Raw genomic sequence first — 17,634 nt, 5'->3', positions numbered from 1 at the left:
TTCTGGCTGTGTGCTGGGCCTGAAAATCAGCTGTGTCCTGAGAGGCTCCGAGGATGCTGCGCTCACTGTGCTGCTGTATGCTACAGCAGATTGTAACAGTAAAATGCACTGGCCTCCTTGTCATCCAAACAGTGCTGTTTTGCTTTCAGCCTGAGAGATAATCAAGCGTTTTGCTTATCAACCTGCAACTGCATGTATGAAGTCTATTTTTTTTCTCCCATTTGTTGCCTGAGGTAAGCAACCAGGCATGAATCTAAAACAGGAGAGGCAGGCAGAGACCCCGAAAATAAAAGAAGGAATGAAAACTCATTCATAATGTTGTTACGGAGAAAACAAGAAAAATATCTTTGCTTGTTTAGAGCTAAGAAAAAATATGTTTTCTTCCTCAGCACTGTGACTTTATGTCCATTTCTAGTATTTTCCTCCATCTCTGAGACGGATGCTGGTGGCTGACTAAAATCCCAAGAATGACACCTAGTATGTGATTGACAAAATTCTCCTTTGGCAGCTAAACTACATGTCTCTATACACCGTTGATGCAGCCTGGGAGCCCATTCTCCAACAGCTCATGATTATATAAGGAACATTTCTTCTGGTCACAACACCTGTGAGAAGCATTAGCAACCACCTGGCAAACTTCCACCACTACAGCTCTGACTTAACTTCAAACTGATCTGCAATTAATTTGAAGCAGTCTAAGCCCATTTCGAGAAGATAACTGTTGCTGTGATATTCTTTCTGTTGCGTGCTCTGGTGTGGATGGGTCCAGGTAAGCATTTCACGAAGGTTTTGGGGAAGTCCTCCCCAGGTGGAGTTTGCTGACCATGCAAAGTCACCATGTGTATCATCTCATTCACCCTCTTGGACAACTCACACCTGAAACTTCTGTCTATAGGTGAGGCAGCAGCAAGACAGAAGGAACCTTGCGATGGTATATAATCCAATCACCCTTCCTAGGCAGGCGTGATTATATCTTAGTCTTTCCAAGCAGATGTCCATGAAACTCAAGCCTGTCAGTGACTGGTGGCATTTTAGCTATATCTGAAATACCAGCTATAATCTGGAATCTCACCTCATTTTGTTACAGTCCGGGTAAACAAAAATAGGAGTATGCAGCACCAGGAAAGTCTGGGGCAGAGCTGCTGGCCCAAGAACTGCAGGAAGGCAGGCAGTTCTGCCAAAGGAAAACCAGACCAACTTTCTGCAGCGGGTAAGATACAGAGAAGCATGGGCTATATCTTATCCTTCTTACAACACTTCACCATGCATGTGTAGAATTGATAAAGCCATAAAGGATATAGCATACAGCACATCTACACAAGCTCTCAGCTACACTGGCCACGATACCCATAAATTAATTTGTGGAGTACACACTTCAGAGCAGGAAACCCCTTAGAGATTCAGAATGCTCTTATGAGACTGACAAAACATTAACAGCTCAGGTGTACTAATTAGAATGGAGAGTTTCAGGAGTTTCCTGTGCACTATGCAACTTGACTCCTATAATTTATGGGAAATACATATCTAGTAATTTTTGCATTAGAAAGTGCATTTCCATTTTCTGTTTCTCTCCTGGAAAGCAGAATTAACCAGTAGCTTAAAGACAGTGTTACGGCCCTATAAAAGCTCTCCTACAGGGTTAAGGGTGAGACAGATCCTCACAGTACTATGTATGTGGCTGTTCCAAGCCACCGAAACAACCCCCAGGAAAACTGGAAAAGTTATCTGGTTTATGTTGATTTACTATCTTAAGGAATCAATCTGGTTATTTAAAATTTACAAGCATGCTAAAGAGATCTAAGAAACAGGGTAATGTGCTTTAATCCATTTTCAACCTAATAACATCTTAAGTGTTTATGATAAAATACTGCTGTCATTTGCCAGACTAATTAAAACAGTTTGCTTTTTTTTTTTTTAAACATGTAAAGCAACAACATTAAATATTTTCTGATTTTTCATAATGGTGTTTCGGGTGCCAGTTACAGGTTTGCAAATTAAGTGCTTGCTCTGACTATGCACAGATACGGCAGATGGTCTCGTGTTAATGAGTCGCAGAAAGCAGGAGGTGGAATAACACCATAGTGGCAGTGATGAATTTTATGCACCAACTCTCTCTGGCTCTCCAAGCAGGCTTCACATCACCTTAGTGCCTTGAAATGCCCAGTAGCTACTCCATCGTGCTGGCTGTACCCCTGCTGTGTCCCCATGTGAAAGAGCATGATACAGACCTCTACATAAAGGCATTCTTGCACTGACATTTTTTGCATGGGGAAAAACTTTACCTTAAGAAGAGAACTTGAGTAATTCAAAAGAATTACAGGCTCTTCACAGGGGTGACACTATCTAATGTAGGCTGAAATTATGTATGCTCAAAACTGCTTTATCTGAATAATAACTTTACTGCCTGCAAAGTTTATGTTCCCATCCCAAACTTTATCTAACGAACACCAGGCGTAATTTTCAAATGCATTCAATTTTGTCCCAGTCCTACTTTGATTTCAACCAGAGTGTGTTTTGCTACTCTTCATTTATTTGATATCTTTATCTACATCTACCTCAACATTCCCAGCACGCTTAAGTACCTTTCCCAGGTAGCTCTTCCCAGTGAGGAACCAGACCTCTGCAACGCAAACTTCCTCTGCACATGGCTGTTATCTGTAGTTCGGATAATCCTCCAGAAATTTCAGCAATTACTTCTTTGAAAATCCTACCCATGTTTTTAATGAGCACTTAACTTTCTAGCGCAACTTACCAGTCTTTGGACTAGAAGGATATAAATAGGGAGAAAAGCAAGGCAATGAAAAGAGTAAAGAAAACTGTACTTGCCTATGAGTAAGAAGGTAAAGCAGGTGTATTATGTAATACTCTGGCCATAAAGAACAAAGTAAGCATGCCCTTTACTATGCCCTAAAACCTAAAGCCCCAGAAACTTTATGTCTGTCAATGAGATAAATCAAGTTGGAAACCAGAAATAATAGAAGCTTGGCTTCCTGGGGTGGATGGATGGATGGATGGATAGATAGATAGATAACCTTTATCGGAACATTAGGAAGATATTTCTTTACCAGTCTCTTAACTGTGATCCCTACCCTGTCCCTTTCCCACACTTAACTAGTACCATGTAAATTCATGAAAGATACTCTTAAAAAAAATTCAACGCTCTGGATGAAATATACGCCATGAAATAAAGCTTTTGCTAAGTGCTGATGTGACTGGCATGCAACCAAGACAAGAGGGGTTGCAGAAAATTCTTCATGAATCCAAAGAAAGGTTGCAACTAACAAGGATGTGATCAAAACAACAGAAAAACTAACAATTACTTCATGATTGGGAAAGTTCACTGCTGAAATTTTTTTTCACACAAATTATTGAGCTGCTCTTAGAAAGTTAGTGATTAATGATTTTTAAAGTTTAAGTTTAAAAATCTCAAAACCACAATGTAGAACAATTGGCCACTGTATTAAATCCCTTTCGCACAAGCAAAAGTGATTATAATTGTCGTTATTATCATTATTTCAATGAAATAAACTATTAAGTTAACATGAAATTGGTAAGTCAGCCCCAAGCCCACCACACCGGCCAGACTCAATATGAGAGTACTGCGTGGAAAGCGTAGTTTTTCCTATTACACTGAGTTAGTATGATTTGGGACAGCAAACTCCTAAAATACTTGGGAAGCGATGGGCATGTTGCTGAAAGCACCTGATGAATACGAGCCCCTGCGCTGCATCCCCAGTGCCTAAGATACCACACAGGCCATCAACCACTACTGCTTGGCCAAAAGTTGGGACTCAGAAATTTTACCAGTGAGCTTCCCATAAATGACTCCCATTCTGAAACATGAAACCCCGTAGCTATGTCCAAACACGAGCCCCTCAGATTACACAGCATGGCTTTTAACATATTTATATCCTAGCAGACACATTTGATCTAACAAACAAATCACTCCTATTATCAAGTTACTTGATGTTTTTAACCTTTTTACTGAACATTCTGTGTTAGCCCTTCCTGTTAATATGGCTTCACAATAAATGATATAACTCTGGGTTGTGTTGTATGTTCTACTGAAAAAATGTTGTACGGTGATACATCCAGCCCAGAGCGTTTTCACAACTCCCAGGAAAATGGAGTTCCACAAGAATCAGAAACACTGACCCACATATCCAGCTCCAGCTGAAGACATGGTATGTTCTAACAGGTTAATTAAACAAACAGATGAAAATTCATGGGGGAAAAAGTATATTTGAAACTTCTAGCCGTGCTGCCATGAAAGACTACACATGCTGCATCCACAGCAATCCAGTGAATTTTGATTAGGTGTAAAACAAGACAGACACACACACAGTGTAGCTGCTATAGCACAATGGTCATGTTTTTACATCTGTGGCTCAGACTGCAAGCTTACTTCATTTCATCAAGTTACGGTTCTTCTCACATATGAGTAATCTTGCACAAAGAACAGCTTTTTGCAGGGCTGCATGGATTTTTCCCATCTGACTAGGATGGAGGCTGCAGGGTTTTTGCATGCAAATAGATTTGCAAACATAGTATGGATTGCCCATTATTTGGTCTGCTACAGTGACCATATAAAATACTATAAAAAGTGCAGTTTCCGATTTTATATAAAGCTATAGTAATCAAACTATTCAGACTACCTAGAAACACTAGGGTTTGATTCACACTTCCAATATTTCCTAAATACTGCATTTGACATAGGTTATTGCTACTTTGGAAATGTTGGGATGCTATCACATCATAGAAAGAGAAATACTTGACAAACACTCCTAAACCAAGGTAATTTCTATCTTTATGAAAGATCAAAGATTCTATCCAGAATAATATAATTGCAGCACCTGTGTCTCTCCTACCTACAATTCTATGTTAGTCTGTGTCTTTACTGGCTCACTAAATTAAACTGTTGTAATCAAGCTCCAAGTGAGTTTTTGCCTAATACCATACCCTCTATGAGAAGCAGACCTGACCTGACAGACACCCTCAGAATGAACTAGACAACACAACTTGTTTTAATTTGATAGTCTGAGTCATCAATATTTTATCACAATATTTCATCACCTTTTGTCATTTTTCTTGGCCCTTTCATTACGGCAGTAAGAAATAATAAGAGAATTCTCAAACATGGGAACCAAAGCCCTTGAAGCATAACAAATAAAATGTTTGCATTATATTTCTTCTATTATAACTGCATTTTTATTAAAGCTGATTAAAATGGGAGATATTTTACAGACTGAGTAAAAATTTGAAGTGAGACCAGATGGCATGTTCCCTACAGCCTTTTACTAGCAGATTAGATGTGCACCTTAACAAGAAATAACATATACGAATAGATACAAGTATAAACCTTATTTATGATGGTTGGACTAGATGATCTTAAAGGTCCCTTCCAACCTAGACGATTCTATAATGCCTATATACCTCCGTAAGTCCTATTAAACTTTGATACTGAGTAAAACCAGCAGATGTTCACAGTATTGCTATAAAACTTTTTAATCTGGATGTACATCTCACCATCTTGAAAAAGAACAAGAATCAGTCAGCACTTGATTATTTGATTTTAAAAACTTAGTTTTCTTTAGAAGCACTACCTGGGGAATTCAGGAAGAATTGGGTGGGGATGAATGGCTCTACACTGACATTCCTTGGGTTTGCACAGTTATATAGTTTAACTGAAATACAAAAGGCACCTAGGTACTTGCTGTTACCATTCTGAAACTCACAGTCCTCATAGGAATACTCAGACAGCAGTAAGGCAAGATAGAAAACTACCTTTACACCTTAAAAAAAAAATAAATGAAGCAATTCAATGTTTATGACTCCCAAAACCTCATAATTTATCCAACACTATCAAATAAAGGGTTTCACATATCACACATATTCAAAAAGGTAAGTGTGATTTCTTGCACTGTAATATCATTTGTCACTGATCAACTCATTTAAACAGACCTCAAATACCTCTAGACACCCTCGCAAGAGACAGTGATTTGTACTTCTTCATGGGCTCTTTGTCAGTCTGTGATCTCCTTTGCTATACATATGTAAATACTGTGAGAAGGAACATAATTTTCTGTGGTTTTACAAGTATCCAAGGTTTTCTGATGAAGGCTATGAGATGGTTTAATACAGAGGCAGTCAACCTAAGCAGGCAGGCAGCAGGCAGCTTAGCAGGGCGATGCAGCCAGCCCACACGTGGGATTATCTGTCCTGGGACTGCCCTGTGGCTACACTGGACACTGGACACACAGCCCCTTTTGAGGTGCTATCTTTGGTGGATGAGGTGAGAGGTGGCAAATTGCATTGCTGAGTACCATCAAAATAAATGCACCACAGGGAGGAGCCAACTGTAACGTAAATATATTCCCAGGATCATCACCCTTGCCCACACACAACAGTCCAGCAGCATGACAAGAAAAGGGATTCAGAAAAGGGGTCGTGGCGTGAACCTCTCCTCCAAGGCTGAAAGGAGGTAACTGGTCAACTGACCAGGAGTACTGAGTACCCTTTTTTTGCTAAATTCTAACACATTAACTATATTTTTTTCATCCCTTGATTTGAGCACGATTAAAATCCCAAATCACATTTGCCTAACCTGATTTTTTCCCCTTTTTGCTAGCTAGTGAAATGTATGTTCAGTGCCCTGTTCTGTTCTTCAGCTTTTCTCACGTTAATGTGGTAAACCCACACTAGAAAGCAACTTATGCTTCTTAAGCAACAAATAAAACCCAGAAACAAAACAAAAACAGATACCAGAAGGATGCCAGCAAATTGACGGAAACCCTTGAAAAGTGATAAAAGGAATTATGGCATTTAAATAATGAGGGGAGAAAAAAACCCCCATCCATGTGTGCAAACTTAGCACTTAGCAAAATGATTAGTAAAGGGGAATATAAGCACTCCAAGAGCCCTGACACCAAGAAGCAGTTTAACCACACGTCTCTGACACTACCTCCTGTGCCAGCTGAGTCTGACGGGGGCCTGACAGATGCCACCCTGCTTCTTCCTCATTAACGTAGTGATTTTTTTTTCTTTTATCTAAGATCTGCCTGAAGTGAACAAACTCCTCCTTATCTCTTACAGACAGGTAGGGTTAATGCAGCTTCTACAGTATATTCACCATCTTCTTCTGCATGGGGGTGGGAAAAAAAACCTCTGCACTGCCTAAATTTGGGATAAGTGAATAGTTTCAGAATCCTCTTGCTGCATTTGCAGGTGACCTGGCAACTTCTAAAAGGAGATGCTCTATGAAATGAAAAAGTATAATGTATAATTGTGTCTCTGATTCCTCCCCGCGGGACTTGTCAATGCTTTCTCACAGGAGACCTGTACAAAAGGGGGCTTGGATTTAATCAGGATAATTATATGGAGCACATATCAGTATGTTACTGAGGCTTCATGCAGGAGACAAGACTCCTGAATAACAAATTAGCCGCTCTCTTCCTGAGTTAGGTCTGAAAAACTAGTTTGATAATAAAATTTGCCATAAGAAAAGGTGGCTTTAAAAGAGTTTGAAATATGTATGTACGTATGTGTATGTACAGGTATGTACAGGTTTATATACAGAGTAAACCAAGTAGTTCCCCCCAAAAATGGAAAAAGACAGAGGGTCACACAGGTTCAAACATCACAGTCCAACACAAGAGAGTCGGAACAGATGTGGCCATGGCCCACCCCATGGCATGCATGAGAAAGCTGGGAGAGGGATAACCTCCGAGTTTCTTTGTAAATGTTAGTTTTCTCCTAACCCTGCACCGTGTTTCACTACCAGTTCTCTCCACCTGTTCTTCATCAGGTCCCAACTCTATAATAAACTCCATGGGTTTACATCCATTCAAATCATACTCCACTTTTAGGATTTAGGAAGTTTATAGTCTTACAGTAAGCAGTCATAGAGTTTACAGTAAATCCTTTCAGGCATGGACTGCATTGTAAAATACGTTTGTGAAGTTTCCAGGACCATGAAGTCACACACCCAGTGCTAATGCCCTACTCACAAGCACTTACCTTTGCAAACAAAGCACTTAATATGGAAATATTTGTTCTGAACTCTCAAAACTTCTCCTTTGCATGGGTTTCCACAGTTATTGCAGAGAATTGCAGTACTTGATGGCTTCTCCAGTTGGCTGTGTACAGCCTGCGGTTGTGAAACTGCAAGAGAAAACAAAAAATAGAGTATTTTAAAGGCCATCAGAGGTATTTTCTGTAAGACCTACAAATAATGACAATTAGCACCTGGAACAAACCAGGTCAAGCAGACAAAACAGTTTTAACTTCTGGTATTGTCCAGCATAGGAGAAAACATTTCCGAAGGGAGCTGAGCCAAGTTTCTCATTTCAGAACTTTCCAAGTTCACACCTGCAAACATTTCAAATATAAATCAGAAATGCTTGTAGAGGAAAGAATCCCCATGATCAAGTCTTGAGAGCCTCCATCTGAATTTTAAAAAATGCTTTGTCACATTTTCTCTTCAAGAAGCCAAAGACTATAGATAAAAGCTATTGGTTTTATCCAAAATACCTTTAATGGGATTTAGCAACTATTACACTCTGAGCTACTGATATTTAAAGTTCAAAGTAATTACCTTTTTAGCTGATTTTAAGATAGAAATACACTTCCGTAGATGTTTTGAGTTCATACTTCTGAGATACTGACATCTCTGTAAACACCACGTATATCACATCATTAAACAAAGGTTGCTGTCATTTTGTAAGAAAACCATGATTTCAAAAGATTAGTTTTATCTAGGTTAGTAAGATATTAAGTGAATTAAAAATTTGCTGCCATCTTGTGATATAAGTTAGAAACTGCATTTATTGGGCTATTGATAAGAACAATATAAACTGGCATCCCAATGTATTATGTAGAACAGGTGAGATATGACTTTACTCTTGCAATTCTGCTGCAGTACTCGCAATGTACTTCGGAGTCTAGAGAGCAAACATCAAGGCATTTAATTATAAAGGGGCTGTACTATAACTCAATAGACTTGGCTTTTTTCCTATGTGAAGGACGTAACAGGAAAAACATATCAAGTATTTTAAGTAAATTACATATTTAATGACATTCTTCTGTAATGTGGCATCTTTATTCTAAGGTTGGATTGCTTATTTCAAAGCAATAGATTTTTTTTTTTTTTTAATTTTAGCTTCAAAATAAACTTACCAACCAACCAGTCAAGATGGAGCAACCTCTCATATGCCAATACACTAAGTATGAACAGGAATCAGATGTGTTCCCCTTCAGGGTTTAGTCATGGGTTAATGCCACTGCTGTGTAACCCTTCTCTTTCATCAACATTAAGAAAAAAAAAAAAAAAACAAACCCAACAAAAACACAAGCTAGGAAGTAATTTTTCATATGAAACTGCTGTGAAGTGAATGATAAATTTGTAAGAAGCTGGATTAAACTCACACTGGTCACCAAAACCACACAACAACAAAACAACAGTAATGTCTATACCTTCACCATAGGTAGGGATAACATACAGAGGCAGTGATGGTACTGTCACTCTGAACACATATGATATCAGACAACACCAACATCAGTAAGTAAGCATCATCCAGCTCTGGTTCTCCAATATCCAACCTTACTGCTCTTCCTCCTTTATTCTCACCCTCATCCTCACAGCTGGATACCTAGAAGGCCTTTCCACATCCACCGACTTTAAGGAGTCAGTATTTCAATGAGATGCTGTCCCAGTTTGAGGTAAAACAGAACCAATTTCTGTTTGTAATTTTACTTTTTAAGCCGGGCCTCTTCTAACTAACTAAACTCTGAAATTAACAGCATATTGTTCAGAATCTGTTCACTCTCACAGTCATAAGACCTGATTATACCAAGGAACGGTATGCAGAGAGGCCCTTGCTTATACTTATTGCTATAACAACCAAGGTCAGGTAACTTTGTTATTTGCCCGTTTGGAGGGTTGGAAGCGAAAAGCATAGAGGGGTCACACCTGTAGGGAGAAGCGGACAGGACAGGTGACCCAAAACTGACCAATAGGGTATTCCATCTCATCGGCATCACACTCAGTATAAAAGCTGAGGGATCAAAGGGTCAACATCCAAGGAGGACCCTGTCTGTTCGTCTGCCTTTGATCCTGATCTGAGCATTCCTGACTCCAGATCCGGAATCCAGCTCCTGGCCATCGCTGTGTCCAGTCTGGGACTTTTGCCTGTGCCTGCTGGTGACGTGACCATCATCCTGGGAGCTTGATACGGTTTTGTATATACTGTATACTATTTTTTCCCCCCTTTTTTTAAATTTTGTTCTTATTATTTATTATTTCATTATTTATTAATATTTTTATTAAAGTAGTTTAGTTTTTTTCTAAACTCATAAATCTCTCTCTTCCTCTTCTCTCTTATTTTTAAGACAGGGGAGGGAGGGGCCATCTGTCATTCTGATTGGTCAATCCGGCCAAAGCCACGACGGATGCTGAGCCTCCCACCCACTCTTCAAGGAGAGTTTCTACAAGTTTTAGCCAAACAAGCACTTTCTACTCCTGTAAGTAAAGCTGTTTTTTTTTCTCCCAAGGAGATACATGGGATTGAGCTGCCCACAGCATTATTCACCACCCATTAGCATTCTCCCTTGTCTCCTGACATGATGCATTCTGGGATTGTCAAAAAAGTCCTGCTCAAGGCAATGTGAACTTTGGAGCTATTACTGAAGCCCTGGTTATAATTAAGTACATCTCCAATAAAAACAACACAGCACGACAGGCAATTAGATGTTTGTAGAAAGGCAGATGCTCAAATTTACGCAGAGCAAACAGCACACACAGTTCAAGGGTCTGGCTTATTGTTGAAAGGGTGGTTTTTTATTTCTCAAAAGAAAACAGAGGAAACTCTGAACTTTGCAATACTTAACTTTTGACATGAGAATTTCTCTTTACTGTAACCTGCCCAAAACAAACTACCCACCCTCATAAAGAATCAACTCTGTAAAAAACCAGAATAGAGTATTTTCCTGAGTTACTTAGAAGAGTAGCTGCTAAAAGTTTATAACTACGGATAAAGGTTTGCTCCCTCCAGAATTACCAACAAGCATCAAATTTATAGCATTTAATTCATGGAAGACCTGACTTAGAAAGAGCTGGCCACACCCAGAACATTTTGGCCTAAATAGTTACATTCTAAATATAAAATTCTGATTGAAACGATTAAACATTTGCCTTTTTTCCATGCTCAACTCTTCCCATGGCTAAGGCTTTCTGAACAGCATCTCTCCGGAAGCACCGGTGCCTGGGCTGCGGAGGGACAGATAGCTGCAATCTCATCCCACGGGCAGGGCAGTAACCCGGCCGAGGAGTCCCAGTACAGAGCCTGTGCTGGAAGGACCCAGGTGCACCCCCAGGGAGCCCTGAGGGGGCCCTCCACACCAAACATACCCCCTCTCCCTAAAGTGAAAAATATTGTCACATTTCCAGAGAAAATGTCATTTCTCTGTTTGCTTTCTTGCAGCTGGGAGTTCATTGATAAACGTACTGCAAAGCAGCAGAAAACTGCAAATTGTTCCAACTTTGTTTTTTTGAATTGTGAAAATTTTTGCAAACTGATAATTTTTGCAAAGTGGCAGAAAACAAAGCTTTGCTTTTCCATGATGAACGTGGTGCTCAGTGTCCAAAGCTAAAGGGCAGGGGAACATCACGTATTTGCTTCTCTTGACGTCTCTGGATCAAGGTTCAGAATTCAAAAAAGCCAAAACAACTCCATTATAAAATAAATTAAAAAGGAAAAGATGTAGTAGTTCTGTTGGAATTCTTCCATTAATCTTCAAGTAGCACAAATCATATTTAAAATATGCATGGCAGACAGCTGAATAATTATTTTGCTTTTCTCTCAGTACAGAACTAAGCTACTCAGTATTTCAACAAGACCCCAGTGGGAAAACAGTGCCTTTGGGCTCATTATAAAACTATGCTTGTGAAGGCAGTTTTAAATACTTATTTTTCCATCTAGCACAACAAAGTGATGTAATTAATGTTATATTAGTTTAAGTTTCAATATTTTAAAGTATATTGTGCTTTATGTTGAAATTGCAACTGCTGACAATTTTGAGAAATTAACTATATTAGTTAAGATTCTAACATATTTCAAGTCATATTAAAGGAAATACATTCATATGGTAATTTTCAGAATTCTACTTTTATGCCTATGTATCAAAATCAGTCTTCGAAGCAACAAAAGATACAATCAACATATTTAATGACTGAAACAGTGAATTACTGATGAATGCAATGATCCGAGATTATCATCGGATCATAACTAACTAAAGAGCTCATTAATCATACCCTGATTTGTACAATTTAATGAAACTAGAAATTTCCTTCTTAACTTCAAATGACTTTTTCTGAATGGAAATACAAATGAATGCCTGATTTTCCAAATATTCCCTTTCTCCCAGACCGCATCCTACTCTAGCAGAGGTAACCACCAATCCTTAAAACCCTAAAAAGATCTGACCGCACTTACTTTTTGACAAGGATAAAAACTGGCAAGAAGTGAACTAGCAAACACTTTCCACAGCACTTCTTTGGCGTACAAGACCTATCTACTGGAGACATCATTGCCAATAAACTTGCCAAATGTCCAGTGCTCACATATTTCTGATGTCAAGACTCACCCTCTCTCTTTCCAACAGGCTACGCGTTACATAATTCTGCAGTTCTGGATAAAGTAGGGCTTATTGAATTAGCAATGGTTTGTTTAAAAAATGTCAAATAAGATGCATTCCTCAGATTTACTTCTATACTGTTGGCTCAAACTTATGGACTTGCTGTTAAGTATCATGGGGAAGAGGAGGCAGTGGTATTACTCGTTATTAAAGCTGCATTCCACACCTGATGGCAACTGCAAAGTGATGTTTTCAGTGTGCTTATAACTTTGCCAAACTTCAACTGTTTACAGAGACATTACTCACAGTTGGTGTTCTCAAGCTCATTTCTTCAGGGAAAATTTCAGACAGACAGTTTAAGCTTTTTATAAAGGTGAAAAAAAAGGATAGGGTACAATATATTGTTTTTTAATGTTAAAAAGAAAGCCTAAGACCTTGTTTTTGGAAGTACCTGAAGTAAAGGCTGAAGCCTGACAGAGATGGACGCTATACAGGTACACTAGATCCATGAAAATCCACAATATGTGGTCCAAAAACCCCCCCTTTGAATAAGCGTGGTTCCTTCAGCATTGCTAGACTAAGTAGGATTTAACAGCAGTGGGGACTGGGATGAGGTGCCAGGCATGGGGACGAGATTTGGCTGAGACAGGAGTGTTTTGGAAGCAGCACAAGACAAGCTGATGGTGGTGGCAGAAGATTCGTGTGTCCTTGGTCATGCTCCACTCCGGAGCCTGGGATGGAAAATGTCACCTTCTCTCTGCTGCGAGCAAACTGCTAAAGGGAAATCAAACCCTTGGCAAAAGATCATGTTTAGGACTGGTCCACGCAGAGGATGACAAACACCTTTGCTATGAGACTCTGACAGCCAAATGAGAGAAATCTTCATGGTAGATTACAAACTTGATGAAAAACCACATGGCCAGAAACTGCAGAATTCGACACAGTCCTAATGCTTTTTCCAGTTTGGTGCATTTTTTTCTAACTTAGCATAAGATCCATAGAAGTCATTAGACTTCCAAACTTAGAAATCAAGTACTGAAAAGTTAAGAAGCATCATGCTTAAGAATATACATTCAATTTTGGATCAAACCTCAAATATGAATTTTAATAATAAAGACTTCCATCTGCTTTCTTCAACATACGGACACAAATAAGGCCACGTATCCCATTTACTCCATATTATTTAACCCTGTTCTGAAAAACAGTTTCATAGACGTACTGTTCGTGGTAATTACAGAAGCCTGAAATGACAAAGGGCCAAATGACACAATTTAATACTGAAATCATATAATCATTTGGGTTGGAAGGGACCTTAAAGATCACATAGTTCCAGCCCCCCTGCCATGGGCAGGGACACCTCCCATTAGATCAGGTTGCTCAAAGCCCCATCCAGCCTGGCCTTGAAAACTTCCAGGGATGGGGCATCCACAACTTCCCTTGGCAACCTGGTCCAGTGCCTCACCACCCTCACGGTAAAGAATTTCTTCCTAGTATCTAAACTAAATTTCCCCTCTTTAAAACCGTTACCCCTCACCCCATCACTACACTCCCTGATCAAAAGTCTCTCCTGTAGCCCCCTTTAGGTACTGGAAGGCCGTTATAAGGTCTCCCCAGAGCCTTCTCTTCTCCAGGCTAAACAATCCCAACTCTCTCAGCTTGTCCTCGTGTGGAGCTGCTCCAGCCCTCTGATCATCTTCGTGGCTCTCCTCTGGACCCACTCAAGCAGGTCCATGTGCTTCTTATGTTGGGAGCCCCAGAGATGAACTTGAGGTTTGAGGGGTGCTTTCTGTTCTGTGATATTTCATACAGACATTGTAAAGAGTGCTGTGAACTAAACGAAGGTGCAATTTGAATGGATAGACAACATTTATGTGAATTAATATTTTATCTCTAAAGAACAAATTCTTGTAATCCCCAAAATTATGTCTCAATCCAGGGAAAGTGCTAATTCCTCACCAAGGTACCTGGATGGATAGGTTAGAACCAGAGCCTTAAGACAACAGTAAAAGGAAAACCAAATGGGGTTGTGGGGGGTGTCGTCTCCCCTATTCTTTTTGTGTTTTGTTTTGGGTTTTTTCATCCTGTTCTTGAGGTTGGGTTTAAAAAGTGCAAGTCTTTCACTTCAGGCTCGGACAAATATAATGTCATTTGCCTCCAAGAGCAACCCTCCATCAGAAGAAAGGCTACATCCGTTTTCTTTAGCAGCTGTCAGCAATACTGGCTCCTCTATAAATTCACCAGGAACATCCCTTCTTCACTACCCATTACATTCATTTCATGAGACGGAAAAATTTTGTTTGAGTAAAAAGACGGTAATATGGAAAATTACCAATATCAGCTGTTTAGTTCATAAAAATGTTCATTTTTTTCAACAAAGACATAGGCCACATTCCAACTCTGAACCAAAAAAACCACAGCTCTGGTAACAGATATTTCTCTGCGTGAAGGAATTAGCAGGAAATTATCTGTGTCGACACTGAAACCTTTCATTATAGTTAAAGGCAGTGACAGAAAATCAAAATGAACAAATATGAGACCCAAATGCCATTTATTCACTCAGTATTTGAGAAACAAGACAGAAGTATTGATTGCTGAAACGCTCTATCAAGCATTTTGGGGAGGGTGTGGTTCACAGCAGCCCAGAGGGGAATTAAATTTGCAATCTTCTCTGAGGAGGATTCAAGGAGAAGCAGATGAGTGCAGCAGCACCTGACCGGAATTAGAGACTGGAGTTCAAGCTGCTTTTTTGCCAAACCTTTCTTGTATCACCTCAGTCAAAACATTCAGGGTTGTATTTAAAAACACCCAGATGCAAGCAAAGAAAACAAGTATTTAAGTGCCTCTAAATATCCCCGTGAAGCATTATTCCTGGTTTTTAAGTGCCTAAAGCTGACCCCTGCTCCCTCCCTGCCTTGTATCCGTGTGTAAAATACAGTGACTAGGAGTACTCAAATGCCTGTGTCGGGGGGAAGGATAATATAGCACAGTAGTATGTAATACATTAATGCAGGCAGTGCTCAGAGAACTGCGTGGGTGTGAGCTATAAATTTACTTCAGATAAGGGAGCTGGTGGTGGCTTTTTTCCCTAAGAACTTGTGATTCATTACGGGGGGGCCTGAGACCTCGATGGTCCTTTCCACAGAAAGGATGAGAGAAAGGGCAATTGTGAAATGGGGACTCCACAAGCTTTCCCCATCCATCCTTCCCACCACGCGGGGCAGCAGGGAAGAGCAACTCCCTGGCCCCAGCTCTGCTCAGCTGTGAACTCCAGTGGTCCTGGCACCAGGGCAGGAGGGAGTACATGTGCCCAAACGGACAGGAACCAAACCTGTAAGTACATTAAATATCTAGTGGTAACCTGTTTTAGTATATTTCTCAATTAGCAGCTTGTGTTAAAAGCCATTTCAAACGTGTTTGCATGCTTTATGGCACCTTATCATTATAACGCGATGCCTTTTCCTTCCATACAGCTCACAACAAAGCAGAACATCACAAGAATAAAGGGAAAGCTAAAGAAGTTTTGCCTTGAACTTCCCTCAAGCCCTCCAGCTGTCCATACAGAGGCTGAACTATCCCCAGGCCAGCGCACAGGAGCTCAGTCGCTTCCCCAGTGGGGAATTTCTGCACCGAGCGGGTCCAGCCGCTCCCCCAGAAACGCTCGCTGCTCTTTGCAAGACCTCTGCTGCGGCTCCTACAGCACAGCACTATTACTGCTTCTCTCTTTAGTTCCTATACCTTTAAGACAGGCAATTCAGCAAATGCAATAAATCTTTATGTCAATAGGTCTCTATTTAATTGAATTCATTCATGTAGTCCAAAAATACGAAATCACATGGTTCAAGAATCACATTTCTTTTTGAACTCCACACCTGCGCCTACTACTTAAAAACATCAGCTTTTACAGTGCCTTTCCTTTGGCACAAAGGAAAGGATTGCACGCCTTTTCCAGCACTTCCTATGGATCATAATCAGAACAGAAACTTATAGCTGATACAGGACAGCAAGCAGACAGTACAACTGAAACAACCTTTGCTTTCACTGCTAATTACAGAGTTTATGGGATCAGGGAGGAGGGAGAGGTGTTATCCAGCAGAATGTGAATACAACCGTGCCTAAGAGATGCAGCACAGCACAAGTACTCAACACACAAGAGCTCCGAATCTCACCATATGCTCAGCGCAAAATTCATGCCACATAAACAAGACTAGCACGAGCTAACCTCCTGCCCTCATTATTATAATAAAACATTTACCAAACCCAAAGGCAGTTAGCAAAAGTCTCTGCTGAATTTTAGGCACGGTTACTGCAGCAACATAAAGGCTATTTTTGTATGGGTTTATCAAGATTACAATGAGAAAAGAAATAGGAACAGCACTCCCAATGTATCTCCATAAAGCAATAGGTATTTTTTTTCCATTACAAGCTAATAAAGTCCAAAGTAAACTTAAATTAAATAAAATGAGGAAAGTTTTCAAATTGAGCTGTCAGCTGTCAGTATCATTTTAATTTCCAAATCATCATTCTTATAATTAAAAGAATATGAGACATAATTTAAAATAAATGTTTAACCATCTTCCTCCACTCTGCTGCGTTTCCATGTAAACACTGAATAATTATTCTCATGGCAGTATCAGCGATTTAGTTACCGCAGCTCCGGCTGAAAAACAAGTCATTTCAGGTCTAGACTCTCCAAAACGTGGAGTCATCACACCGTACCTGTATCTTCCGGCATGCCCGCATTAATGCCTTCCGAGAGGGGAAATGCCACCAGAAGCACCGCTGCTGGGTGTCCAGCCGGGGCGAGGAGCTGGGCCGGGGCGCGGGAGCTGCGGCAGCGTGCCGGCACGGAGCGCTCCGACGCCAGCGTGCCCAGGGGTCAGATGACTCCTGCAGCACCCACGCACAGGCAGGAGGCGAGCCAACACCTCGCCGCCGGGTAAAAATAGTGTCCTGCAGGAGTCTACATATTGTCACGTCCACAGGGTGGGTGGGCCACCGCTGGCA

The 17,634-nt window shown here is 40.3% G+C and overlaps 1 protein-coding gene across 1 annotated transcript in view; it reads right to left on the bottom strand.

The window, feature by feature from the left end:
* The window catches only part of ABLIM2 (actin binding LIM protein family member 2), a 146,224-nt gene that overhangs the window by 97,407 nt on the left and 31,183 nt on the right, over positions 1-17,634 (bottom strand). Inside the window, exon 2 of the mRNA XM_074148116.1 lies at positions 8,017-8,160. Coding sequence (XP_074004217.1) covers positions 8,017-8,160 — 144 coding nt within the window. The remainder of the gene's footprint in view (positions 1-8,016; positions 8,161-17,634) is intronic.

Source organism: Numenius arquata, chromosome 5, assembly GCF_964106895.1.
Source record: "Numenius arquata chromosome 5, bNumArq3.hap1.1, whole genome shotgun sequence".
NCBI lineage: Eukaryota > Metazoa > Chordata > Aves > Charadriiformes > Scolopacidae > Numenius > Numenius arquata.
This window is presented reverse-complemented; position numbering and strand designations above follow the sequence as displayed.